At 56.0% G+C, this 27,990-nt stretch overlaps 1 protein-coding gene and 1 long non-coding RNA gene across 4 annotated transcripts in view; one reads left to right on the top strand and one right to left on the bottom strand.

Annotated features, from left to right (window-relative positions):
• Window positions 1-11,236, bottom strand: part of LOC144314482 (uncharacterized) — a 34,882-nt gene extending 23,646 nt beyond the window's left edge. The window contains exons 1-2 of the long non-coding RNA XR_013380391.1: window positions 11,015-11,236; window positions 8,208-8,301 (exon numbers count right to left, since the gene is read on the bottom strand). This is a non-coding gene — a long non-coding RNA (uncharacterized LOC144314482). The remainder of the gene's footprint in view (window positions 1-8,207; window positions 8,302-11,014) is intronic.
• On the top strand, window positions 9-27,986 carry NHSL3 (NHS like 3). 3 transcript variants are annotated; one of them, XM_077898615.1, is made up of 7 exons: window positions 9-267; window positions 21,262-21,432; window positions 21,513-21,568; window positions 21,849-21,972; window positions 22,583-22,699; window positions 22,789-25,365; window positions 25,801-27,986. In XM_077898615.1, exons 1-7 carry the CDS (start codon window positions 24-26, stop codon window positions 25,821-25,823), a joined length of 3,312 nt encoding a protein of 1,103 aa, XP_077754741.1. In that variant the 5' UTR covers window positions 9-23; the 3' UTR covers window positions 25,824-27,986. The 3 variants fall into 3 exon arrangements, with proteins under 3 accessions (XP_077754741.1, XP_077754743.1, XP_077754744.1); XM_077898617.1 differs by lacking the exon at window positions 9-267 and adding an exon at window positions 9,828-10,017; XM_077898618.1 differs by lacking the exon at window positions 9-267 and adding an exon at window positions 18,966-19,118.
• The last annotated feature ends 4 nt before the right edge of the window (window positions 27,987-27,990 follow it).

Raw genomic sequence — 27,990 nt, 5'->3', positions numbered from 1 at the left:
CCCGGAGGTCCGCCCGCCGCGCCATGGCGGCCCGCGCGCCCCCCGCCGCACCTGCGGCCGACGACCCGGGGGGCCCGGGAGGCCCGGGAGGCGCCCCGCGCAGGAAGAAGTCCCGCTCCGGCGCGTCCGGCCTCCGCCGCGCCTTCAGCTGGCTGCGGGGCAAGCGGCGCAAGAAGAAGGCGGCGGGGGCCGAGGGCGCCGAATCGGCCGCCCCCCGGGCCAAGAAGGCGGACGACAAGGCCAAGAGGGCCAAGGGTAAAGGCCGAGGTAAGGCGGCCGGGCACCTGGGCTGCGCGCCGGGCGGCGCCGAGGGTGCGGCCCGGGTGGCTCCCGGGGCGCGCGGCGTGTGGGAGCGCTGAGCCCCGAGGCGCCGGCACCGAGGCCGCGGGAGCCCCGGCTCGGGCCGCTCCCCCGCTTCTCCGCCGCCGCCCCCTCCCCCAGCAGTTCCCAGACTCTGCCCGGCCCCATTCTAGGGGGAAGGGACCCCGGCTGGGGCAGGAATCTCCTGGCTGAAGCAGGAAGTGCTGGCCGTCTGGCTCTTGGGACGGTGAGGCAACCCCCCTCCCCCAGGCTCCACCAGGTTCTGCCCTCTGCTGAGTCAGGGGGTCAGAGACTTGCGTCCGGCCTGGGGCCCGTAGGAGAGGCAAGTGGCCTTGCGACTCTGGTGGGGATTGCTCCAGGTCCGGAAGGTCAGCTGCACCCAAAAGGTGTTTCAGCCCCACAGAGGACCCAGCGTGGGCCATAGCACGCTTTGGGCTCCTAACGAGGTTAGCCTTTCCCACCCAGCCCCCCTTATCGCTCCCCTGGGCCAAACCGCAAAACTACATCTCCTGGGGGTGGAGAGCTCTCCGGTGAGAACCAACCAAACGTGGCGCCCCTCCCCATCACTCCTTCTCCCAGTCCTGGTAGAAACATGCCAGCGTTGGAAGTGTGTTTACAGATGGGGGAAACTGAGGCCCAAATTAATGGAGACGCTGTACCTGGGCTGCGATGGGTACTTAAAATACTATCGCCAATTCCCTGTCTCTGGGCTCCCTCTGGCCTGATGGGGACAAGATGCTTCTGTCTGAGGGGACGGAAGGGGTGGCTGACTTGGCCCATCCCTGCTGGGGCCACTTTCCTTTTGGGCACTTGCTTGGTTCTTTTCTCATTTTCCCCCTGTTTCTGTCACCGGTTTGAGAGGCAGGGCATGAGTGTCTCTGCAAGAGGGTGGGGCTCCCTTGGGGCTTGCCCTGCTCCGAAGTCTACCTTTCCCGATGGCCTGAGCTGCAGTGCCAGAGGTGAGGAAATGGCGGTGTGTGCAGGCCCATCCCATTTTGTGTTTACCCTCCCAGTGTCCTTTAACCACCTCCTCTGCAAGAGAATTGGAAGGAACATTTGAGGGGTCAGGAAGAGGGTGAAAAGCCTCTTGTGTGATTGCATCCGGCCTGATCTTCCTTTTGGATGAGGGCCTTTGGCCCAGGTACAAATAGAAGTCAGGGTGCTAGGGCCAGGATGGCTGGGACAAGCCCTGAGGGAGGGTTTTGGGTGAGAGGTGTTTCTGAGGGCTCTATGCTCCCAACTGGATGCAGAGTCACTCCTAAGGCTGTCCCATGGGGTTCAGTCTGAAGTCATCCCCATCTCAAGAGGGCATGGGTCATAATTGCAGCAGGATGGAATCTGGTCCGATTGTCAGGATTGGAGATAGAAGGCGAGTGGTGTACTCCAGGGCAGTGGACCCTTTCCCTTTGGAGACCACCCTGGAGGCAGGGGCTGGAAAATCTGACCCTGTAGGTCCCTGCTCCAACAGCCTGGGTTGGGGTCATGGGGTCAGTGGCTAGGCCTCCCCCTGCATTGTGTTAGGTATCTGGTAGCACTGGGCTCTCTGGGCAGCAGGTCGGCCTAACTTGAGTCCACGTGCATAGGAAACACCTCCCTGCCCCTGGCTGTTGTTTCTCCATGTCTGGGGGTGGCCCCAGGTACAACTAGAGGAAGTCCTGCTCCCTTTCGCTCCAGCCTCCTATTATTCCAATTGTTTCCTTGTCACCTGCCTGGCCCAACTTCTCTTCTGTTTATTAAGAGAAATAAATCCAATCTCTCTAATCTTCATTGGCACTGCTGGTCAGGAAGGGGAAGGCCAAAGAAGGCTTAACTCTTTCTGGGGAAAATGTTCAGAATGGAGACTGGAGGAGACGGGAAGAAGGAATATACAGACAATTTCTAAGAGGTCAAGGGCCTTTGCTGGGAAGCTCCCCAATCCCAGTCTTTGAGATGCAGGGTGTGGCTCCCTTAATCTGACTCCCCTACAGTACAATGGGGAAACTGAAATTGTAGTAGAATTTTGAGCACAGACCTAGAAAGAGAGGAAATCTGACAGTTATTGATTATTCTGAATGTGCCAGGAGCTGTGTATCCATTAGCTCACTTGAGCCCATTTGCAAATGGAAAAATTGAGGGTCGGGGACAGTGTGTGCTTCGTTTGCCCAAACTGGGATTCGAACTCACACTATCTGCTCCAAAACTGGTACTGTTGTCATGAATAGGACATGGGGGTGGGACACAGGCCATCGGGTCAGGCTGAAAGATCTCATCCAACCCATTCTATGGGTGGCAGGAGACCCCAGAGAGAAGTGAGGGAAGCTGACAGAGTGGGAGGAGTAGGAAAGTCAGGCAAATTAGAGCTGGGATCTTGGCTCAGTCACTAGCAAGCCCCATGACATTGGGCAGCAACTTCTCTGTGGCCCTATTGATTCCATTACTGTCTCAGGAAAGGGAGGAGACCTTCTCACAGGGGTGACCCTCTGGCTAACATTGCCTTGGTGGGTCTGTGAACTCCCAAGATTTCTGTGTCCATAAGATTCTCTCAAGAGTGGCAGGGCATGAGTCCTGGGTGGTTCAGTGGTTAAGCATCTGCCTTTGGCTCAGGGTCCTGGGATCCAGCCCCAAGTCAGGCTCCCTGCTCAGTGGGGAGCCTGCTTCTTCCTCTCTGCCACTCCCCCCAGCTCATGCTTTCTCTCTCTCTCTCTCTCTCTCAGCTGTCTCTGTTTCTGTCTCAAATAAATAAATAAAATCTTAAAAAAAAAAAAAGATTCTCTCAGGAGTGAATGTGGAAATCAGGAATGTGAAATCACCACAGAAATGCAAGGGCTTAATACTATTTATCACCTTTACCTGAGCTCTAAAGACTCAGCCTGGAGGGAATGGGCTCAGAGGCTGACAGGACAACTCTGCTCCCCCTCCCAGGCCACATGATACCAGCAGATTGTGAACCCCTCTGAGCCTCAGTTTCCTTATCTATAAAATAGGAAGAATAAATCCTGGCTTTACAGGGGTGTCCTGGGGGTCAAATCAGATAATAGACAAGCAAGTGCCTTGTGAACTGTGGAGAATGGTCTAGATGGGAGCAGGTTTCTGTAGTTGTGATGCTAAGGACTTGGACATTGGCTGATCCATATTCAGAAATCAGGTCTTGGTTACACCCCAGGAACTCATAGCAGGGGTGATGATGATTGAGGGGGGCAGCCACAGAAGCTGGAATCGACCTTTGTCCAATGGAAGATTCAGGCATAAGGAAAGGTAAACAAATAAGAATCCATATTTTCCAGAAATATTACCTGGACTCTAGACAAGTATGTGGGGAGGAAGTGTTTCTGGGACAGATGCCAAGACCAGAGCCCAACAGATAACCAGGGGAGGCTTTCTGTAGGAGGTGAGCAGAGTGTAGAAGGAGGGCAGGGTGCTGGCTAATTTAATTATTTATTTGAGAGAGAGAGAGAGAGAGAGAGAGAGAGGAGGGGGAGAAAGAGGAGAGAGAATCTCAAGCAGCCTGCACTGAGGAGGGAGCCAGAAGCAGGGCTCAATCCCACAACCCTGAGATCATGACCTGAGCCAAATCAACAGTCTACCGCTCAACTGACTTGAACCACCCAGGTACTCCAGATGCTGGCTAATTTGAAAAAGTAACATGACGGCTGCTATGTGTCAGACCTATGTTGGACATTTTCACAAATATTTTCCTTTGTCCTCACAATAACCTGGGAGGAGGTAGTTATTACCATTTATAGGTGAGAAAACAGACCCAGAAGGTGAGAGTAAGTTGATCAAGGTCACTCAGCTTCATTGAAAAAGACATACTCTGTATTACTCAATGTCAGGCACTGTTTAGGGTAATGTGAATACCTGGGATGAGACGGGCAAGGTCCCCACCTGCATGGAAATCATGTTCACAGCACGGCAATGACAGAAGCAGTCTGCCTCCAGAGGCCATACTCTCGAAACAAAGCAATATGAGGCTAGGTGTGTTTCTGACTCTGGAGAGGAGTACCCACTGTAGGAGTGTATGGTGTGTAGCCCTCCCAAAGGTTGCTCTTGGGCAGTGGCAGTGGCCAGGCTGAGGCTGGGGTGTGTGTGTCAGAGTGCGGGTAGCTTCAGTTCTGAAAGAATTCAGGTCCAGTAGATTTGACCTGAAGAACTCTGGCCACTCAGGAAGAATGGTCCTTGGTGTGGGGTTGTGGAGAGACTTCTGAGTTTGAGTTCTGCCCCACTATGAGCCACACATGCCCTGTCTTGACAAAGATGGGGTTTTATGGGCTCTGAGAGCCTTTCTGGTTCTAGAATTCTGGTTTGCGAATGGGCTGGGACCACAAGAGTGGGAGCTATGCTCAAGAAAGGAAAGTCTGCCCTTTGGCCAGTCATTGACAAGACATTGGGATCCAAGGGCACCTGGATGGCTCAGTGGTTGAGCATCTGCCTTTGGCTCAGGTCATGATCCTGGAGTCCTGGGATTAAGTTCCACGTCAGGCTCCCACAGGGAACCTGCTTTTCCCTCTGCCTATGTGTCTGCCTTTCTCTGTGTGTCTCTTGTGAATAAGTAAATAAAGTCTAAAAAAAAAAAAAAAAAAAGACATTGGGACCTGGTGGGCTACAGGGTATAGTAAGGTGGGCAAGGAGAATCTGTGTGAATGATGCCATCTCTCTCTGAGGGAGGGGCCTGTGTAGCTCTCTTAAAGCAAAGTGAGGACCCAAAGGGACTTTGGGTAATGGACACCTTGCTTATTTAAGGGCAGGATAGTGTCTGTTTCCCTCCCTCCCTCCCTCCCTCCCTCCCTCCCTCCCTCCCTCCCTTCCTTCCTTCCTTCCTTCCTTCCTTCCTTCCTTCCTTCCTTCCTTCCTTCCTTCTTTGAGGGTCGAGAGGGACAGTGGGAGTGGGAGAGAATCTTAAGCAGGCTCCACACCTGACCCAAAGCCCTCATAGGGTTCAATCTCACAAACCCTGAGGTCATGCCATGAGCTGAAATCAAGAGTCAGATACTTAACTGACTGTACCACCCAGGCACCTCTCTATTTGCTCTTCAATAAACACTCCATGTAGTTCCACATTCTGTGCCATTGTGTGCACTGTTTCCCCTATTTAGGGTGTGCTTCTCTTTATTTTTCTATCCACTGAACTCATTCATCTCTCAAGGCCTGGTGCCAGTGTCATCATCTCTGTGATAGCCCCCAGAGAGATTACTGCCTCCAGACTAGAGCAGGGTGCTTACAGGATTTGGAATTGGACAGTCTGTTTTTCTGGCTACCTTCTTGGGTAGGACATCTCAGTGTCCTTAGCCTGGGGTCTGGACCAATGTGATAGGGGTAGGGTTCCCTCTGCTGTGGGATACATCCAATGCGGGAGTGACTTTCATAGAGGAATCTGCATCCACTTCCTTTAGGCCCCTGCGAAGGGATGGGCATTATCTGCCTTGAGTCCAGGTGGGAGAGGGAGCCTCACTAATGTACTTCAAAATACTTAGTAAGTGTTTAGGTAATAAGTACTTTGTGCCAGACATGGTCCTGGGGATGAATGAGACACAAGGTCCTAGTCCTCATGAACCTCACAATCTGAGGAAGGAACCAGACATTGAACAGGTAATTAAGGGTCAAGAAGTGTGACAAAGGAGGGAGCACAGTGATCCCAGAGGGGAGACCAGGGATGGCTTCCAGGAGGTAACATATGAGCTAAAGTGGAAGGATGAGGGGAAGCTGGGGTTGAGGGATTTGTAGTGCTGGAATCAGGCATGGCACCTGCAAGGCGCTGGAGCCAGCTGGCTGTCTGGGTTCTGTGAGCACAGGAATCGCCCTACCCCACTGTTTTTGAATACCTGGAGGGTGGGAGCTGGGTTGGTGGTCCTTTCTCTCTGCCCTGCCCAAAGTGCCTGGCACTTTGGGCCTGGCACAAAGTGCCTTTGTGTTGTAGGTGGGTGATCCGAAATGGGCCCCAGAGCATGGGCATCTGCTGGTCCTAGATGCTCAGAGTTGATGGCCTGAGCTGCCACAGGCTGCCCTCATGCCACATACAGACAAGCAGTGGAGGCCCAGAGGACGAAGTGTTTTGCTCAAGGTCATACAGCCAGCCAGCATTAGAGGTGGAGCAGGAGCCCTCACCTGCCAGGTTGCCCTCAGCTTCCCTACTCCTTTGTTCAGACTTCAAATGGAAAATCCCATCCCAGAGAGTTGCCTCTACCAGGAGTGGGATGAGCTGAGCAGGAAGCTGAGGCCCAGAAGGCCTCCATCCCCTCCCTTACCTCCAGCACCTTCAGGGGCTCATTCCAGCTGCCTCTCCCTCTCCCTCCTCTTGGAGGCCCCAAATCCCCACCCATGGCACACATCCCAGCATTCTGGAAATCCCCTTCAGGCTAGGATGGGCCCTCCTCCCACTCTTCTGTCCCTTTCCTGCCCCTGGAGCAGGGCCACCAGCAAGGTTTGCTGAACGGGGGTGGCCAAAAAAATCTCCACTCTTGTCAGAAGAGGGCAGAGGGAGAGCCTCCCCTTATTCAGCTGTCCCCCAAGAAATCCCCTTCTCCCCAGCCCTCAAAGCTGTCTCAGCTGCTCCTGGCCTGTCACATGCTGATGAAAACTAATGAGAGGAGGCATTGTATATTGTTTGGGCTACAGTGAAAGTGGTGGGGTGGGGAGAGCAGGTATTCACACCTCCACCTTCCTCCTGCCTGTCTGCAGACCCAGCAGACCCCTTGACCTCCTCTAGTCCCTTGGCCAACTTGGGGGAGAAGTAGGTGGCAGCAGCTTCCTGGGGCAGGAGGGGTGAAATCGTCCATCTCTCCCATTTTTATATTCCACTGTCTCTCTGCTTTTGTGTCTCCTGCCCTCAGGGGCCGGTTCATCAAAGGCTGTCAGCTCTCTCTCTGGGTGCCCAGCCCTATGACTGGCACGGAGGGGAGACAGAGACAGCTCAGCTTGCAAAGGGTTTCAACCCCGATTCTTCTGGCAAAGTGCATAATTCCCAGAAGGCTGCTGCTGGGGTCTGCTCCAAGTGGGGCGTCTTGTCTGCTTAGGACACCCCCTCCTCCAAGCCCCTGGCTAGGCGAGGTCTTCCCCACCGTTCAGGGGAGTCACGAGGCACTCAAGCCCTGTGTTGTGGTTGCCAGGAGTTCTGGTCTTCTATCCCATCTACTTCTTCCCACGGTCCTACCCCAGGCTCTCATGCTCTTGGCTGCAGGCAGTACTCTTCCTCCTGGATCCTGGAGCAAGCACAGCCTCTGTAGTGAATGAACGTGAGACTGGGACTCTCCTGCCTGTGCCTCTTCACCTCTCCCAGTACTTAAGTGCCATCATCACCACCTATGTCAGCAGCCAAACCCCACCAGGCAAGCCCACTGTTTTTTGCCTCCACCAGTTCCTGTTCAACACCCACGGCACTCCTGCTGTGTGCCCAACACTATGCTGCTCTGCTTCAGATTACTAAAGGGAGGGAGGCGATCACTGTCTTGAGGAACTGGTTGGAAAGATACTAAAACAAACTGCTGTCTTGAGACAAGTGTTGGGATGGTGTTACACAGGGTGCTGGGGGGCCCTGAGGTATGATCCATTCTATCAGAGAGCCATACTACTGCCTGTGGGAGCACAGGGGGCTGAGCTAGGGGAGGAGGGATGCAAGGAGGACTTCCTGGAGGAACAGACTGTCCAGCAGGGTGTTGCGAATGAGGAATCTTCCAGGCAAAGGTGGAAGAGGAAGCAGCACGTGGAAAGGCCTGGAAGTGTGTAGTTGGTGGTGTGAGGGTGGGTTGGGGTGGTGGTGGTGGTAAGCAGGGTTGTGCAGCTGGAGCTCTGAGAATGAGAGGGGTGTGGTGGGAGATGAGGTTGAGCTGGGGACAGGACAGTTGCTGGAAGGCCTCCTACAAAGGCTAAGGCACCTGCTACCTTCCAGACATCCCTTGAAGCTCTTTGCATACCTGCCATCGCTCAACTCATGCCAAGGGATCTGGATGTTATCATTGAGCGTTGTCTCCGTTCCTCCACACCAGCTTTCTCCGTTATGGGCTCCATCTGTAAATTAAGGGAATTGGGCTAGCAGATACTAGCTCTCTTCCAACACTAGGACCCCCTTCTTTGTGCAAAGCGGGAGCCTGATGCACGCAGCTTGGTATATAGTGCATGCTTGACAAGAGTATTTTCTGGTTGGATGAATAAAATATAACCCCTCAGGGGCTGTACTGTTGTTAACCTCAGACTCTCAGCAAGACATAGGCCTCAAGGAGGGTGAGGTTCAGCTTTGACTCTCCAGTTTTGCAGGGAGGGACGGGGTGCCCTGGAGCCACTGAGCATAAGATGCAGCATGGTGTAGTGGAGGGGCTTGCCCAGGTGGCAGAAAGGATGAGCAATATGGGGATTAGAACTGATGGCTCTGGACTCCCAGCCAAACAGTCTCTCTGCTACACCAGGCTGCCCCTAGTTGGAGAGATGGGGCAGAGCAATGGTAAAGGAGAGGCTCTGGGCCCTGGGCATAAGGGCACCTGTAAGGACACAGAGGTGAGGACAGCCTGGAAAGTTTTTGGAAAAGGTGAAGCTTGGCCTAGGTTTGAGAAATTGTATCAGGGGAGCTGAGTGAGGGGCACACAGACATGGGTGGCTTCACGTACATTTACCTATACACTCCATTACTTCCAGTCACAGGCACAATGTGACAGAACCAGTCACAATTAGGCAGATACACAAAAGCACACATCCAGACATTTGAAAACAGGCTCCATATGGATACAGACACACAGTCACACACACACATGATTACACAGAGGGATCCAAGTGTTCAGGATAACAGGCATAGATACAGGTACACAACTACACAGCCACATTCAAGCATACAATTATCAATGCCCAGTTTACACGCAGAGGCACAGATAAACTAGAGGGGTCAGTGGTTGTCGCAGGGTCAGTGGGTGTCGGAGTCAGTCTGGGTTTGAGTCCTAGCTCTGTAGCTTACTGCTCGACTTTGGGCTAGTCAGCTGACTAGCTGACTTCATGGAACCTCAACTTCCCCATCTGCAAAATGGAGATGATAAAACTACCTACCTCGTAGAATTGTTAGGTGGCATGAAAGCAGTTATCAGAGCGCCTGGCACACAGTAAGCGCTATATAAAAGGGTGCTGTTATTTTGGACACGGAAATACAGAAATACGGTCAGATCGATACATTTGTACGCACAGGCACAGCGACGGGAGATACACAGACACGTGACACTCACAGGGTGGTGACTGGGGGGCCCTAGCAGCCGCGGGGCTCCGGACCCCGCCCGCCTGGGGCCCTGCTCCGAGTTCTCTGGGCTCCACTGCAGTCCTCAGAGAGGCGGCCCCGCGGCTGGGAGAGCCCGCCGCCCGCCTGCCTCACCTGGACGCACCGGCCTTCCCGAGCGCCCTGGGTGGGGTGGCTCAGCTGGTCTCCCAGGTCCCGGGAGGGGCGGAGCCTGCGGGACGCGCGCCAGGCCCCGCCCCCCGGCCGGCCCCGCCCCCGGCCCGGCCATTGGCCGCGGGGCCCGGAGGCGTGGCTGAGCTGGGGCCGGGGGCGCCTGCGGTGGCCGCCCGCGCGTCTCTCTGCCTCCCTCCCGGGGCTGCGGGCCCGGCGGCCCGGCTGGTTGGGCTGCGCTAGGCTTTCCGCGCCGGCTCCCGCGCCCGCCATGGGCAACTCACACCACAAGAGGAAGGCCCCCAGCGGCCCCCGGGCCCGCAGCTTCTGGCGGTTCGGGCGGTCGGCGAAGCGGCCGGCAGGTAGGGGCCGGGGGTGGGGGCGGGGCAGGCGGGAGGAGGGTCTCCCTGCCGCAGCCGCCGCCACCGCTGCTGCCCCCTCCCGGGGCTTGGTGGGTGTGAGTGTGGGGGGCCGGGAATCCCTCGCACAGACCCCACCCCTCACATGCGCAAAGAGGCACACGTACATACTAATACCCACGGGCGGGCGCACGTACATGTTCACAATTCACACGGCCACACACAACACCCACTCACATGTACGGACATGGAGACACAAGATCGCATACACACAGCCACAGCATCGCCGTAGGACGCACAGACCCTGAGGCAGGTACAGCTACCTAGGTATACGGTTTGTACAGCCCCGCGAATCATACCCCACGCGCAGGTTCACACAACCGCACACACACATCAGTCCTGTAGGGACAGTTGCCCGTGGCTTAGGCACACAGATGTACACACGGGTTAAGAACTGCACGGCCAGCCAGACTCCCACACTCGGGCTGAAAGACAGACCCTCAGGCACTTGTGTACACACACACTCACACTTGTTAGCCCCCAACAGGCTGAAAGTTTGCAGGAGGGAGGGGAGACAAAGGTACAAGGGAGAAGCAGGAAACCAGGGGCTGGAGACTCCGGGGCCGCCTCCATCAGGCGTGATCGGGAGTCGGACTGGTTCTCTGGGCTCCCTCCCCACCCCCACCTGCGTCGCCGCTGCCTCTCCTCCCCCTTTCCCCCACCCGCGGTCCCCGTGGTCGCTGCCGCATGTCCCCCCTTTCAGTGCAGCCACCGAGCTGGAACGCAGCCCTTCCCAGCTTGCTGCGGGATCTCTCCGCGGGGTCACATTCCAGCCTCCAAGTGGGGGGTGGGTGGAGGGGGAGAATGGAGAAGGCCTCCAATCCTAGGGCTGGGAGATGGGATTCCTGGTTTCCCCCAGAAGGTGCGATAGTTCAGGGTATCCCCCAGAGTCCCAGGGGGTGCTGGAGGAGGGGCTGTGGGGGGTGGCTAGTTCCCTTACCTGGTGAATCCAGAGATGGGGTAGGGACATGGAGGTAGATCTACCCCTGGAGAAGATAAGGGGTCTTCCAACAGAGACAGGTGTTCCTTCTGGTCTTTGGGAGTGAAAGAATTCTGGAGAAGGTGGGGTGGGGTTCCTTCTCTTGTGGTGAGGGAATCCACCCATATCTTCCTAGGGTGGCCCACATTCCTCGAGGTTCTGAAATGATCCTGATGATCTCATCCCTCCTCACAGGGGGTGACAGGAAGAACCTGGGTTGGGAATGAGGGGATCTGGGTTTTCAGTGTGGCTCTGGTATGGGCTCTGGTGACCTTGAGCAGATTGCTTTCATGTCTCTGGACCTCTTGGCTCCTACAGAGGGGTCTGTTGGTGGATTGGGGGGGGTGGCACATAGCTTAGGTGACCTCTGGGACCCTTACAGTCTGCCTAGCCATTTTGTGGATAAAGAGACTGAGGTCTACCCAGGGCGCGATCCTGGAGACCCGGGATTGAATCCCACGTCGGGCTCCCGGTGCATGGAGCCTGCTTCTCTCTCTGCCTGTGTCTCTGCCTCTCTCTCTCTCTCTCTCTCCCCCCTCCGTGTGACTATCATAAATAAAAAAAAAAAAATAAAAAAAAAAAGAGACTGAGGTCTAGAGAAGGTGGGCTTGTCCAAGGTCGTTTGCTAGTAGCGGTTTGAAGAATAATTATGATAATCAAAATAACAGCAAGAAAGGGTTAATTACGTTCTGGTGGGCTCTCTGAGGATTCCTCAGAAGGTAGATTGATGAGAGACTCCAGGACCTTCCAGGAGTCCCTTTGTCCCAGCAATTCTGAAATCCTGGATGTGTCCACCTGTCTTTCCTCTCGGATTCTGCACCGAGGGGTGGGGCTGGGGCTCTTCCCCTGCCTTCCTGTGGCCACTCTAATCTGATGGTTTCCTGAGAACCAACTGTGGGTCTGGACTTGTGACCATTTGTGGTGGAGAGAGAGAGAGATGAAGAGGCCTGTGTTCACTGTCTCTTGCCCACTAGCCCTGTGCTTACAGTTCCTGCTGCTGTTCAGGGACTAAGCAGGCTTTAAAGTGGCCCTACAAAACCAGAAAGCAATGTCAAGGCAACGCAGAAGTAAGTGTGGGGGCTGAGGTATATTCAAAGGCTTTTGGGTTGGGGTCAGTTTTAGAAGATGGAGAGGGGGTGGTGGTCTTAAATTTTGGTCTTTGAAGTATCTATAGGGTTAGAATGAGTCCTGAACTGTTGAGTAAACCAGAGAGATGACCAGGGATGCATTTCATCTCTGGGAAGATGGTCATCAGCAAAGGCAAATTGTTGAGCCTGAGTGTGGAGGCTGGAGAGAAATGTAGTTGAGACTCCTTCCTTTGCTTGAGAAGAGAACGAGTTCCATTGTGAATGCAGGCTCCAGTCCCTTTGGTCTCACCTCTGCTGAGGATTCTAAGGCTTCCCCAGCCTGGGCCTCTGCTGTTACATGCCTAGGTATGGGACTGGGGTTTGAGTACTTATCCATTTGATTCATCTGTGAGAAGATGAGGGAAGGAATGCAAGGCAAACAGAGAGGGATAGAGTCTATAGACCATAGGGAGCCAGTGATGGTGTTTGAGCAAGGGAGGAGCCTATGAAAGTGGTGTGTAAGGAAGATGGCGCCAAAACAGGGGCAGGTGCAGGCAGGACAGGTTGGGAGGTGGAGTGGTGAGAGTGGAAACTTAAGAGAGCAGTCTGGAGGCTATTGCAGTAATCCAGGGGAGAGGTGGTGAGGAGGTGACGGCTGGGGACAGGGTGGAGGCTGTGGGAGTGGGGAGGAGTGGCAGCTGCAGAGATACTGCAGAGGAGGTGCCAGAAGTGATAGGACCTGGGATTAACCAGATGTTGGGAATAAGTGCTAGAGAGGGGCTGCGAAGGCTCTGTGCTCAAGGCTGATTGGCTGGGGGACAGGGACAGAGATGATAACTCAGAGCTAAAAATAAGGGCCTATGCTAAACCCTTTACGTTGGTTAAATCATTCATCCCTCAACAGTCTTACAGGCTAGAAGCCATTATCGTCCCCATTTTACAGATGAGGAAGCTGGAGCTTGGAGAAGCAAAGTCACTTAATCGTGGCCACTCAGCAGGAGGTAGCTGAACAGAGATTCAAAACCAAGCCTGTCACATTCTAAAGCCTGTGCCCTTTATCACTTTGGGAATAGACGGGTTTCTTCTTATGATTGAGGTGCCTGCAGATCCTCTGGGCAAAGAAAGCTTGAGGTCCTGGGGGTTTGGACTCCAGGGAGCACAAGTGGAGGAAGCGCTGTGGGAGAGGGGCAGGTTTGAGGACAACGCGTTGAAGCCCCCCCAGGGCTCAGAGAGGGAGCAGGTGGGAAATGGAAGGAGACCTGAGATTTAAGGAACTGTTGGTCCATTGGATCAATCAATGCCCTTGGATGAAAGGGAAGGATGAAGGGGGACAGGGAGAGGCCTTCTCACTGCTGGAAAGATACTGTAACCTGCTGGCATTGTTTGGCCTTCAATCTCAGGAATCCAACCCCACCATACCCTCCCTGGGTCCACTGGGCATCTCTGGTCCTGGGCAGTTTGAGGGATTGGTGGAGGATGTGAATTGGGAGCCCAGGGAGCATCGCCCACCATACCGCCTTCTTTTTCCGAGACATTGTACTGTCAGATTTATACACATGGATGGATCCTCCCCCTCCCCTGCGCCCCCCCCCCCCCCCCCCCCCCCCCCCCCCCCCCCGCAGATGAGGAGATTGAGGGAATGGACTTAAGTCATTGGTGGAGTCAGACCATCTGGAATTCTTTTCATCCCTCCCCCTATCTCTGTACCTGGAGTGCCAGGGTCTTTTGTAGGTCCCAAACCTGGGAAAAGTCTGCTCCTCTTACTTCCTACCCCAGCATCTTGCTGTCTCCCCCATTTGTATGTCTGGACTTGGTTGTGGAAACCCTGGGCTTCCAGACAAGGGGCTGACCCAGCCCTCTCTGGTCTGAGGGATCAGAGATCCCTTGCTGCCCCAGGCCCTGACCCACAGCGGGGACCACTACCCTCAGAGGGGCAGAGCTCTACATGCTGAGGGATCTTTAGAAATGGCTCGCCAACCCTCCCATCTCACAGATGAAGACACTGAGGCTCGGAAAAGACACAATCTGGCTCAGCATCAGGCTGCAGTTGAGGTTCAGGGAGAGCTCAAACCTGAGGCTCCTGACTCCCAGGGCTGTGGGGTCTCTGGTCTGGCCTTAAAGCTCCCTACCCTCCAGAGCAGAAGGGTTAGGGCTAGGTCACTAACGGGCCCATAGGGAACTCATGTGAAGTGTCCCTTATCAGACCTTATCTTAATAATGGTCCTTAATGCCACTTGGGATTTGAAGAGAGCTCCAGAAGTGGGTGGGAGAGGAGGCCTCTGGTAGCATGGGAAGAGCAAGATTTTGCAGCCCGTCAGAGCTGGGCTCATATACCCCGACTTTGCCAGTTACTAGCCGTGTGACCTTAGGTTGGTCACAACCCTGAGAGGGTGCCTCTGTGGGGTGAGGGGGGATTTCATGAGACCACGCATAAATGCCAGTTGTGAGTAGAAAGGCAGAGGGGCCCCGAGAGGGACCTTTACCCATCCCTCCACCCTTGAGAGGCAGAGGCTCCCTCTGAGCACACCACTTTGTGTTTGTACTTGGTAGTGTGATTTTGGCTTTCCCAGGCACTTGGTGAGGCAGGTGTGAGTCCTACTTTACAGATGAGACTGAGGCCCAGAGAGGCTGATTCATTCGTCCGAGGCCAGACCTCCTGACTCCTGGGCTATTCCTCTCTCGACTTCATTGTGGCTGCCTCTCTACCATCTAGAAAATAGGAATAATCGTGCCTTGAAGGAACAAAGGAAAGAGCTCTTGGGAATTCAGACTCGCACCCTGGCCGAAAGAGATTATTATGTCATTGTCAGGAGCAGAGACTGACCCGGAAACTCATTATGACATTTATTAATATTATTGTAGCTAATTCCTCCCTGCACTGCTGCTGGTTCCCCCAGGTGCCTGAGGCATGGGATCCTCCTCTCCTTGTCAGGGGCACTCCCTGCTCCCCCATATTTACCTTAGAACCGGCCTGTCAGCTCTGCAGCTCTGCAGCTCAGCTCTAGGGCAGCTCAGCTCTAGGGCGGGTCTTCCACTGAGGGAAGGAAGGAGGGGGATTTCCCTTCTGCAGAGGTGGGGTGTAGAGCTCCCCCTCTTTGGGCAGGAACTGAGGTTGCGCCCCCCCCCCCCATCCCTTAACTTCTTCAGACTTAGGACCATGAAAGTGTTGGAGACCCAGGTTTGAATGTGGGCTCAGCCACTTCCTGGTTGGGTGACCTTGAGCAAGTCACTTTCCCTGGACTCGTTCCCTTGTACTCATTTGTGAAAAAGAAAGCCATACACACCTTTCAGGTTTCTTGTTAGGTGTTCTGTGAGACAGAAGAGAGAGAAACCTTCACTGGGAAGTTTTTGTGATATTCATGTCCCTTTGTCTTATCTCTAAGAGAATAAAATCTCCGTGTGTTCTGAGGTCTGCCCCTATTAGAGGGCCCTGGTTTGTTCACCAGTACAGAGTTTGAGACTTAAGACCTCTGAACACTCTGAATCTTGGCTTCTGGGTTGGCCTGCGGTCAGGTCAGATGTGGTGGTGGGGGAGCAGGGTCAGGCCCAGGCCCAGGCCCAGAGGGTTCCAGCTCCTGAGCAAGGCCACCTGGCCAGCTGTGCCCTCCCCCCTCATTCCTCTCCCCTGAGTCAGGCCTGCCTGGTTGTGGGCGCGCCACCACCCCCGCCCCTTGCTCTGGAATGGGGCAGGTTGAGGCCTCACCCCATGCAGGATGTTGCCAAGACAGTGTGTACGCGTGCGCACAAATGTACACTTGGCCTTGGGGGTTGGGGGCTCCCTCCCTCTTTCCTCCCTGTCCCTAGGCTCAGGAAAGCCCCAGAGTGGGGGGTACAGGCACCTGCCTTTGTGTACACACAGCCACCTGACTGGGTCCTGTGTGAGTCTGTAGTCTTGTTCGTGTGTGAGGAGGACCTGGAGTAGGGTGGCCTGGGTGTACTTTGTGGATGTGGTCCTGAGAGCACACACCTGTGGGTGGGCCCCCAGGGGGACATTTTGGAGGTCCTTGCGCACATATCCTCTGCTGGTGGACTTTCTCTGAGTTCCTGAACTTGGCTTGTGTGCTTCCTGGTGTGACCTTCATGTTAGGGGTGTGGCCAAGAGCAAGGTGTCTTCTATCCCGGAAGCTTCCTTCCTCAGGCAGGTGGGGGAGGAGGGGAGGTAGAGGCTGCTGGTGAGCTTCTGCCCCAGGCTGTACCTCTGGACTGTGCTAGGGCAGAAGGTCCTGGAACAAGAACTCTAAATGTGGCCCGGGGCAAGGTCCTTCCACTCTCTGGGCCCCAGTTTTTTTGTGAGGCGCCTGCCGTCCACCTGAGACACAGGTTGCTGAGCCCCTCCCTAAGCAAGTCACAGGTGTGTGGACCCGAGCCTTGGGTGGCTCAGAGAGACCTCATGCTCTGGCCAAGCTGTGGGTGGGTGGGGGGAGGGGTGTTGCTGGAGCAACCAGATGTTATCAAGTGTGAGAGCCTTGAATCCTCTGGGAATTTGCAGCTGTGGCCCTGACCACCAGCTGGGGGTCTGGGACCTTGAGCTGATGTTCCTCCAACACCGCCACCCCTCATCCCGAGTTTCCCTGGCCGCAGAGGCAGGGGGGGGAGCTGAGGATGACTGTCCTGCGTGGTTAAAGGCCTCAGTCTTGGAGCCAGCCAGAGCTTGGGAAGTTACCTAGCCCTCTGAGCCTCACAGGTTCAGGATCAGTTACTGGAGAGTATGTTCGAGAACCTGCATTGAAGGGCCGTTGTCAGATGCACGAGGGAAGAGACTGTTTGCCTTTCTCCAGCAGCTGGCATGAATCGCCCTGCAAGTGTGAGGCTACTGCTCTCCTCTGCCTGAGCTGGGCGCATTAGGGGGCAGATGGGTCTGGCCTAAGAGGGGGGTGAGTGGAGGATTTGGCAGAGAAACCTCGAATCTCTGGGGATGATAGGGTCCCTCAGCCCTTCTTCAGAGGGGAGATCAGGTCTGTGGCTGGCATGGTAGACAGAGCATAGCTTTCAGGTTCAAGTTGTCGTGAGGGCAAATGCCACCTTGCCCTTCCCAGCTTGCCCTTTCTGGCCTCCATTTCCTCATCTGTCAAGTGGGGATAATTAAAGTACCAACTTAGGTTTGTTGTTCATATTTAAATGATCTGTGGATGTACAGATGGTACAGCTGCACAAAAGTTTGTTCTCCAGAGAGCGAGGGCTCAGCCTCTGCTTGAGTGGTCTCTGAGAGGTGGGGTAGCAGATGGGGAAGGGGCTGCAGAGGGGTCTTGCAGCGGGGGAGCCATTGTGAATTCTTAGACCCCTCGTGACTCCGCGAGAAAGATGCTGTGAGAGACGGGTATCCTGAGGTGAGTTTGGGGACAGTCTTCACACAGTTTCTTGCCCATAGCCTCAGCTACTCTTTCTGGATTGCCCAAAGGGATCTCTTAACACTGTCATTAGCCAGTTTAACCTTCCATGCTGACCTGTGGGGCCCCACCCGTCCTGGCTCCTGCCATTCTCTCCCTGGCTCCTGCCATTCTCTCCCTTGCTCACCGTGTTTCCACCCCATGGCCCTCTGTTCTGTTCTGGGAGACCCTCCCACCACCCCCAACTTCCACCACTCCTGCCTTGAGGCCTTTACACTTGCTACTGTCTGTCCAGAAGTCTCCATGCCCACACTTGCCCTGGCTGGCTCTTCCGCTTTCTGCAGGTTTTGCTTCCAATGGTCTTTCCTTGATGCCCTCTGGAGGCACCCCCTTCCCTGTCACAGCTCCTCAGTCTTCACTGATCTAAAATTGTATTGTTAGTTTACCTCACTCATGTATTTTTTTTTGTATTTGTCAAATGTTTATTGAATCCACAATATGACAGGCACCGATTTAGGTCTAGGGTGAACAAGTTAAAGTTTTCCTCCTTTCGCTGTAATCTCAGGTTCTAGCTTAATAAATACTTGCTGATTGAATGAATGGGCATAGCAGTCTTATAAAGAGAAGTTCATTGGTCATGTTTCCATATGAAGTCATGACTTGTGTGTGACGGAGGTGAGTTTGAACTTGGAGCTGACTTCCCTCCAGTTACCTCCTCCCACTCCCTTCCCTATGACCGGGTTTCTTGGCTAATTCCGTTCTCTCTGCCTGGTGAGCCAGCAGAGTCACCAAGTCACAGTGAGGCCAGTGGGAAGGATCCTGGGCTGGAGGAGCAGGAGGTATACGATGAAGCCTGCCTCTGCTGTGTGACCTTGGAGACTTCACGGTGCTTCTCTGGGCTACTTCCCAGAAGACCAAAATGGGAAGAAAGTCCTTTGGAAAGCATGGGTCTGTACATACACATGAGGAGTTGTTCCCACCAGCCACTGTGTTTCTACTCTGGGCATCTCCCTGGCTTCCCAGGGTCCCTGGGTCCTGGCTGGCTGTCACCCCTCCACGGGCCTTTGCCAATGGCCTTGCCATGGCAGGCAGTCCTGGGCCTCTGCCTGGATTCTCCACCTCTGAGTTCCTTCCCCAGAGAATTACCCTCACCAGCCAGGAGGACTTGGGGATGGGCATCATGCCAAGTGTAGTCTGGTGGCTCTTCCACCCACCATCTGGCAGCCGGGGACCCCTGCCATGGCTTTGGCTCCTGACTGTTGAGGAAAGGACTTTGGGGACGGGATAGTGGTCTGACCCCGGGACTGAGTATTTTCAGCCCTGCCGGTCATACTCTCCACCGGAGCCAAGCGTCCGCAGGTTCCGGGCCTCAGTTTCCCCGTCAGAATGTGGGAAGGTTCCTGCTCTGCACTCCACTTGAGGGGCGGGGTCGGCGGGGGGCGGGATCAGTGGCGCAGGTGGGAGGAGGACCTGGGGAGCAGCCCCTCCCCCCGCCTGGCGCCGGCTCTGCAGCTGGGCGGGCGACTCGCTCCGCTCGGGCCGGTTCCGGTGAAGGCGGCGCCCGGCGTCGGGAGAGGTCGGCCTAGGGGACGGCCCGAGTGGCGCCCGCGGTCATGGTGGTGTTCCTGGGCCGCCGCCTGCCGGCCCTCCTCGGGCTCTTTAAGAAGAAGGGTGAGTGGGTGTGGCTGGGGAGGGGGAGAGGAGGGACCCCGACACCTCGGTTTGCCAGACCTTTTCCTAAAAAGGGGGATCGAGGCTGGGGAGGGGTCATGGGTGGGGGAGGGGAGCAGTAATGAGGCCAGGCCGCCCTGCCCTCCGCTGCGCCTTTGTCCAGCGGCTTTTCCGCTGCCTTTGTCTGCTTGGTTGGGTTTGGGCGGCTGGATGCAGGTGTCTCTGACCTTGAAGCCTGCAGCGCTTGGGTGAGACTGCTCCCGCCAGGGCTGCCCACACTATGCTGGGTACACCCCAGTACCTCAGTTCTGAGAGGCAGGGCACCCCCTCCCAGGTCAGCCAGCCCCACAGTGTGTGGGGAGCAGAGTAGAGAGGAAAGTAGTGTCCCTGGAATTTGGGGCGTGATCACCGAAATGCTGTTTAGAGGCTGAGGGCGGGGCGGTGGAGAAGTTTTGGAGGGAGGGTTCTATACCTGCTTTCTGCTTCTGGAACTGGGCTTTTAGGCCTGGATTAAGACATGGGCCACCGTTCATTGGACTTTTGATGGGGAAGGAAGGTCCTCAGGTTTTTTTTTTTTTAAGATTTTATTTATTCATGAGACACACACACACAGAGGCAGAGATACAGGCAGAGGGAGAAGCAGCTTCCATGCAGGAAGCCTGATGTGGGACTCGATCCCTGGACTCCAGGATCACACCCTGGGCAGAAGGCAGACGCTAAACCGCTGAGCCACCCAGGGATCCCCAGGTCCTCAGTTTTGAGTGTGATCCAGGAGTCCCCTCCAGGAACCTGGAGCTTGGTCCTGGCATTGACTCTGATTTGCTGGATGACCTTAGGCAAGCCCTTTCCTTTTCTATCCTGTTTCCCCAGCTTGTAAAATTCAGGGATAAGGCAAGACTCCATGGGTTGGGCTGTTAGGAGACCCAGGAGCTCTGACCTTGTAGGGTTCCTGCAGGTTCCTGGGGCAGGAGCTGGCTGTTGAAGAATGGGCCAAGGAGGGAGGAATGGGCAGGTGTCTAAGCTGAAGACCCTGATCCTGGGGTGTGGCTTGTTTTGTTCCTGCCTCTCTACAAGGTGCTGCCAAGGTCACATGACCCTCCCAGTGCTTTTGCTTATGTTGTGGGTTCCATTTAAAGGGGGGCTGGGGCTGCAGAGTGCTGACACAGCCCCCAATTCCCAGGATTAGATGACCAGCTTCCCCATGGGCGGGGCCGGTAACAGGATCCTTTGTAATGGATCCCTGGCTCCTGTGCACTGGGGGCTGGGGCCTCCAGGAGTGGGGGAATGCCTGGGACTGTTCTCCCAAGAGAGGCTAGAGCTGCCTTGTCTGGGGGTAGAAGGCCCCAGGGGCCTTCTCCTCTCCCCTGCCCATCCTTCCACTAAGGGACAGCCACATGGGTGAGTATGGGACACAGAGGCCATGTCCCTGGTTTGTCCCTCCTCCCAGGACTTCCTGGGAATTCTGGTCATGACCCCTGCTGGCCTCTACCCCTTTCTAGTGTCCCACAGTGTCTTCCTGGGCCTGGGCCAAGGGGGTATAGGAAGGGGGTTGTTTGTTTTCCATAAAGTGGAGCTTGGCATGTGCGAGACAAGAGAAATATACTTGCTATGGGCCATACGTATATGGGGTGCTTTGCGTCAGGCCCTGAGTGATGTGCCAGTACAGTTGTGTGTATATCTGGGTACTGTTTGAGTATGTACAGAATGGGGACTGTGGATATTGTGTATATATGTAGGGGCTAGGTGTGTTCTGTGGGACCCCCTGTTTGATGTTGGTTTCCAGATGTATTTATACTTGGGTGCTGTTTATTTGTGTACATCCTGAAACCTGTGGGTGTTGTGTGCATATATGGTGGGCTGGTGTGCCCTGGGTATATGACCTGTATGGGGTCCTTTGTGTGGTGTGGGTACTCAGATAAAAGTGTGCTTGGGGATAGTTTGTATGTGTATGCAGGGGTTGTGTGTACTGAGTGTGTAACTGAGAACTGTGAGTTGTGTGTACAGATTGGGGGAAGTAGTCTTTGCCTGTCTGTGCAGGGCTGTGTGCAGTCTCAGGATCAGGGGTGCCGTTGTTGTGGTGCCTGGTACCTCCAGGACCCAGATGCCCTCGGGCCTCACTTGTCTTCCTTCTTCATTCCACTAGGCTCTGCCAAGGCTGAGAGTGACAAACGTCTAAGTGCAGGGCCTGGCCAGGGGCCAGGGTCTATCGTGGATGAGCACCAGGACAATGTCTTCTTCCCCAGTGGGCGACCGCCTCACCTGGAAGAGCTGCACACACAGGCCCAGGAGGGGCTCCGTTCCCTCCAACACCAAGGTAACCTCCTTCCCTCCAGTACAGCTCTTGGCTCCCAAGGTCAGGGGCCTGGCTCAACACACTTTTCTGGTGTCTTCCAGAAAAACAGAAACTGAATAAGGGTGGCTGGGACCATGGAGACACCCAGAGCATCCAGGTGAGCCCTGCCCCCAGCTCAGTCCTGACTCTGCTTTTCCCTCCATGGTTAATTTCTGGCAAATAGGTCTCTGAACCCTTTTGGATTTCCATTTCCTTCTTGTATCCTGAAGGGCTAGACTAGATGACTCCTAAGGGCCAGGCCAGCTGATGTCTGCTCAGTGCTAGGTGAGGCCAGGGAGAGTTGGAGTCAAAAGCTGCCCCAAAGGGGCAAAAGCAAGAGGCCTACATAGGCTTCTGGGCTGGTCTGATACCGGGGCCTCATCTCCTTCCACCAACAGTCTTCCCGGATCGGGCAGGATGAGGATAGCATCTCCTTCTGCAGTCAGACCACATCCTACACAGCCGAGAGCTCCACAGCAGAGGATGCGCTCTCCATCCGCTCGGAGATGATCCAGCGCAAAGGTGTCTGCTCACCAGCCCACATTCTTGGACAAGGCGGGGTGGGGTGGGGTGGGTGGGCATGATCTGGGGTCCTAGCCCCTGCAGCTTTCCTCTTTTCCTCCTAATCTGGCACCCTCCTGTCCAGGCTCTGTGAGTCAGTGAATTCAGGAAACGCAGTATCCTGCGTCTTCTTGGAGACTCATGACACACACACACAGACCACAAAGCTGGACAGTTAGGAGTCAGGAAACCTGGGTTTGAGCCTGATGTTGCTACGTCGCAGCTGGGTGACCTGGGGCCAACCTATAACCACTCTGATCTTCCGTTTGATGTTCTATAAAAATGAGAATAAGAGTACTTGCATTAGCAGAATGAATGCCAAATATTTGGCATGCTAACACATAATAATTGTTCACTAAATGGAAATTATCCTTGGCCTAGTAAAGCCTTCCAGCAGTCTTACAGTAAAGAAGTGTCTAGCTTTGTTTAACCTAGCTTTGCCCACGCCTACTTGATTATGGAAATCTTTTTTTGCAGAGCTCTTGTTAGTTATTCTGCGAAAGCAGTGCTCTGCAAAATGTGCCCTGAGACCTGCTCTCTAATGGTTTCTCTCCCCTGGACTGGCCCCCAGGCTCTACCTTCCGACCTCATGACTCATTTTCCAAATCATCCGGGAAGTCAGGGCGGCGGCGGCGTGAGAGACGGAGCACGGTCCTGGGGCTGCCTCAGCACGTGCAGAAGGAACTCGGTGAGCCCCAGAGTAGGAGGGTCGCGGGGGGTGTGGGGACCTCCGGCCCAACCCTCTGCTGACTCATATGTCCTCCCTGTCCCATGCAGGCCTGCGGAATGAGCGTGAGGCACCGGGTACCCCTCGGCCTCCTGGTCCCCGGGATGCCGTCCGCATCCCCACAGTGGATGGCCGCCCAGCAGGCCCAGCCTCGGGGACAGGGGCCCGGGTGTCCCTGCAGGCGCTGGAGGCACAGGCTGAGGCTGGTGCCGAGGCAGAGGCCATGCTGCAGCGCCACATTGACCGTATCTACCGGGATGACACCCTCGTTGGTCGGTCCACGGGGGCCCGGCCCCCACCGGTGACCCGGCCCATGTCCTTAGCGGTGCCTGGACTCACAGGAGGGGCAGGGCCTCCAGAGCCCCTGAGCCCAGCCATGTCCATCTCGCCCCAGGCCACCTACTTGTCAAAACTGATCCCAGATGCTGTCCTGCCGCCCACAGTGGACGTGGTGGCCCTGGGCCGCTGCAGCCTGCGCACATTGAGCCGCTGCAGCTTGCTGTCAGCCAGCCCTGCCTCTGTCCGCTCGCTGGGCCGCTTCTCCTCGGCCTCCAGTCCGCGGCCCCGCAGCCGCCACCCTTCCTCCTCCAGTGACACTTGGAGCCACTCTCAGTCCTCTGAGACGATCGTGTCTGATGGCTCCACCCTCTCCTCCAAGGGTGGCTCTGAGGGTGGGCTTGAGGGCTCTGTGGGTTGCAATAGTGCAGCCCCCCCTCCACAGGGGGGCAGTGGGAGGGGCTCCCCCAGTGGGGGCAGCACTGCTGAGGCCTCAGATACAGTCAGCATTCGGAGCAGTGGGCAGTTGTCTGGCCGGAGTGTGTCCCTACGTAAGCTGAAGCGGCCCCCGCCTCCTCCCCGCCGGACCTACTCACTCCATCAGCGGGGCTTGGCCTCACCTGATGGGCCCTTGGGGTTGCCACCCAAGCCTGAGCGGAAGCAGCAGCCGCAGGTGCCCCGGCCGCCCACCACTGGTGGGTCAGAGGGGGTGGGGTCAGCCCCCTGTCCCCCCAACTCAGCAGGCCCCTGGGTGCCTGGCTTGTCTCCAGGTGGCTCCCGGCGTCCCCCACGCTCCCCAGAACGGACGCTCTCACCCTCCAGCGGGTACTCGAGCCAAAGCGGTACCCCTACCCTCCCTCCCAAGGGCCTAGCAGGGGCCCCTGCTTCCCCAGGCAAGGCCCAGCCCCCTAAGCCAGAGCGGGTCACTTCCCTTCGGTCTCCTGGGGCCTCTGTCTCCTCCTCCCTCACGTCCCTCTGTTCCTCATCCTCTGACCCAGCCCCCTCAGATCGTTCTGGTACACAGATGTCGACCGCTCTGGGTGACAGGTTTGCCATACCTCCTCACCCCAAGGTGCCTGCCCCCTTCTCTCCACCCCCTTCCAAGTCCAAGAGCCCTAACCAAGCTGCCCCGGCTCCCGTTCCTCCTGCTGCGGTCCCTGGGCCTGTCTCTACCACTGATGGGAGTCCCGAGCCCCTGCCAGCTCTGCAGACAGCTCTGGTCCCACCACCGGGGGCTCCCACTGCCTCTAAAGACAAGTCCCCCCCACCCTCCCCACCCCCATCTTATCATCCTCCCCCCCCACCCACTAAGAAGCCAGAGGTGGTTGAGGCCCTGTCTGCCCCCGAGACTGCTGAGGAGTCCCTCCAAGACCCCCACTGGCCCCCACCCCCGCCTCCTGTACCTGAGGAGCAGGACCTGTCCATGGCTGACTTCCCCCCACCCGAGGAGGCATTTTTCTCTGTGGCTGCCCCTGAGCCTGCAGGCCCTTCAGACCCCCCAGGGCCTGTCAGATCCCTGGCTGCTTCGTCCTCTTCGGGTACCTCTTCAGGTACCGTCTCTTCCCAGAGCCAGCTCCTCAGTTCCCCAGACCCTCCTCCAGCTCCACCGGCCCCACCTCCTGCTGGTTCTGTCCCAGGGCTTTTGGCCAAGGCCCCGCGGAAGGAACCCGTGGGCTGCAGCAAAGGTAGTGGGGCTCCCAGGGAGGATGCTGCTGCACCCCTGGTCACGCCCTCCCTCCTGCAGATGGTGCGGCTGCGCTCCGTGGGCACTTCTGGGGTAGCTCCGAGCTCGGCATCAGGGCCATCGGCCCCCCAGAAGCCCCTACGAAGGGCCCTGTCGGGCCGGGCCAGCCCCGCGCCAGCCCCCTCCTCGGGGCTCCATGCTGCTGTCCGACTCAAGGCCTCCGGTCTGGCTGCCAGCCAGGACCCCGCGAGTGTCCAGCCCAATGGACCACCTGAGGCGGAGCCGCGCTCTCCCCAATCCCCTGCCTCTATGGCCAGCTTCATCTTCTCCAAGGGCACCAAGAAGCTGCAGCTGGAGCGGCCCGTGTCCCCAGAGACCCAGGCTGACCTCCAGCGGAATCTGGTGGCTGAACTTCGGAACATCTCAGAGCAGCGGCCACCCCAAGCCCCAAAGAAGCCACCTAAAGCTCCCCCACCCGTGGCCCGCAAGCCCTCTGGGGGGGTCCCATCACCCAGCTCCCCCGCCTTTCATCGGGCTGAGTCCCTTCCTGCTCCTCCCACCAACGGGCTCCATTCCGAGGACAGGACTAAGGGGGAACTGGCGGAGAATGGAAGTGTCGTGCAGCTGGTGGGCCCTGGGGAGCAGAAGCTGGGCCCGCCTGGCTCAGGTACAGTGGACAGTGTGTGTGTGGGGGGGAGGGGGGTACCCATCACTGGTGATGGGAAATAGCTGTCTGAAGTCCCACTACTAGGGATTTGTTACTGGGTCTTTAAGATTTTTCTGGTCTCTGGCTCTGGGAAGGGTGAGCTGTCACCCTGGATAAGCTAGTGAAGCAGTGTGGTGTGTGGGACTTTGAAGTCAGACCTACTGGGTTCCAACTCCAACTTTGCCATTTTCTCTGCACGTTCTGGCTTTAAGTTGCTCACCATAAAGTGCAGGGCAGTGGTTCCCACGTGAGCGTGCTAGAGGTACTGTTTGTAAAGCATCCAGCTGGTGCTGCCTGTGGCTGGTCAGTTGAGGGGGTGAGGATGTGTTTGGGGCATCCAGAACCAAGCTGGGAGGCCCCATGCTGAACGTCCCTTTCTCCCCCCACCCCCTGCAGACCCACAGAAAGAGCTGGTCTGACCACCAGGCACCTTGCTGGCACTGCTGACCCATCCCAGGAATACAATCTCAGGGACCTGAGCAGCTCCAAGGACGAGAGGATACGGCAGACACTTCATCTAGTAGGGAGGATGCCTGCAGCCTTAACCTTCACAGCCTTCGATATTTATGCAAGCCTGGTGTTGATCTGTCCTCCAAGTCATCCAGCTCCTGCCTCTCCCCGCGCCCCCAATGGATTTCCCTCTGGCAGCTGCTGCTTGTCTTGGCCTTAGCCTCATTTTGAAGGAGGTAGCTAGTGGGAGCGGGTGGCTGCGCCCCCTGCTGGCCTCGAGGCCACACAGTTGGGAGCAGAGCACCTCACTTGTTTCTTTCCCTTGCCCCCCACCCCATGTTCAAATCATGCACATACTGTAGTCCAGAATCAAAGCACTTTTGAAAAGTGGCTGCATGTCCATCCTCCAGGGCCCGTGAAGCCACATTCCAGGGGCCTGTTTACATGGCAGCAGCATCAGTCCACAGTAGCTGGCCCCTAGCTGGGACCAATCTGTCCCCTCCCTCCGATCCAGTGTGCCCATTCCTTAGTTCTTGGAGGTGGGCGAGTCACTGTATCCCCACAGGCTTCTCCAGGCTGGAGGCAGGAGCGGGGCTGTGGAATTCCAAAGCACAAAAGGTGCAGCAGGGGTTAGCCCTCTTGTGCCTCAACTTACCACCAACCACCCTCCTTGCCTTCCAGTTTTGCCAGGTGCTCCATGTGGGGGACAAGTGGGAGATTGCCAGGGTCCCGGTGGGGTGGGGGAAAAGAACCAGGTGTCTCCGGAGAGTAGGAGAATGGAATAGGTTGACATCTCAGTAGACGCTTTGGTGATGCCAAACATCCGCCCCTTGTTTCACTTGTACAGGTTGGGGTGGGCAGGCGGGCACAACACTTCAGAGCCCATGGGCTGTGGCAAAGCTGTGTCCTTTTCAGCTGGGCAGGAAGTCCTGAGGAGGTGGGTGGAGGGGTCTGGCAAGGGGAGTGCTTATTTGGGCAATGGGCCCAGACCTAGCCCTATAGATTACATTCTGTGACCTTTCTCTTTACTTGGTGCATGTTCTTTCTGCAGCTGCCTTTCAGCGCAGGTGGTTTCACAGGGGGGAGCTGACACTGAGTGACAAGGATGGGAAACCAAAGGTGCACTCTATTCCAGGCTCTTTCCTAGTCCGTGTGTGTGTGGGGGGTGTTCAGTGCTCCTAGGGAGCAGGCTGGGTGATTGCCCCCTAGCCATCAGCCTCTGCTACTGATCTCTCCTCTAGGAATTTTAATGACCTATTTTCAGCCTGTGCCACCTATCTAGGTAAGCTGACTTCCCCACTGGCCCTGGTACCTCCCTCCACAGTCGTGTGGCTGCCACCAGGGTCACCCCTTCTGTCTTGATCCTCTTTCCTCAACAGTGATTTGGGCTTGAGCCTGGCAAAGAACCTCACTTTTAGCTGCTTCTCTGGAGAGACTGAACCCCTCCCAGAACAAGAGCTGGGAATATAGGGGATGTGGTACGAGAGCCCAGGTCCCTCTGGCCCTCCCTCATGACTGTCTTCTCCCTGTAGCTCTAAACCAAGGCTGCTCCCTTGCCCCGTGGGTTAGGGAGAGCCGCTCCTGGGTACTTGTCACACCTGCCCAGTGAGCTGAGGAAAGAGGATAGTCCGTATGCATGGCTCTGCTCAGAGCTCCTGACCAAACCCCCTGGGAGCCAAGACCAGGTTGAAGACTCCATGAAACAGGCCCTGGCAGCAGCTCTGGAGCTGCTGGAGGTAGGAGGGAGCCCAACTTCTGTATTTCTTTCCCTCCCCTCCCCTCTCAATGTTACTTGAGCTCCTTATCCTCAGCTAGAATCTTCTGAGCTTGTTTCCCCACTGGGTGGGACAGAGTACAAAGGAGAAAGGAGGATCTAGAAGAGGCAGCCCTTCTTTGTCCTCTGGGGGAAATGAGCTTGACCTAGTGCAAATGGAGAGACCAAAAGCCTCTGATTTTTAATTTCCACAAAAATGTTAGAGAGAGAAGTATATATATATATTTCTTTAAATTTTTGAGTCTTTGATATGTCTATACAAACAATCCATTCCCTCTGCCCTGAAGCCTGAGTGAGACACATGATAAAGCTCTCTGTGTGTTTCATTCAAAGGTGTTAATTAAATGATTAAAACTTGGCTG

The sequence above is a fragment of the Canis aureus genome, chromosome 5 (genome assembly GCF_053574225.1).
Source record: "Canis aureus isolate CA01 chromosome 5, VMU_Caureus_v.1.0, whole genome shotgun sequence".
Classification (NCBI taxonomy): Eukaryota; Metazoa; Chordata; class Mammalia; order Carnivora; family Canidae; genus Canis; species Canis aureus.
This window is presented reverse-complemented; position numbering and strand designations above follow the sequence as displayed.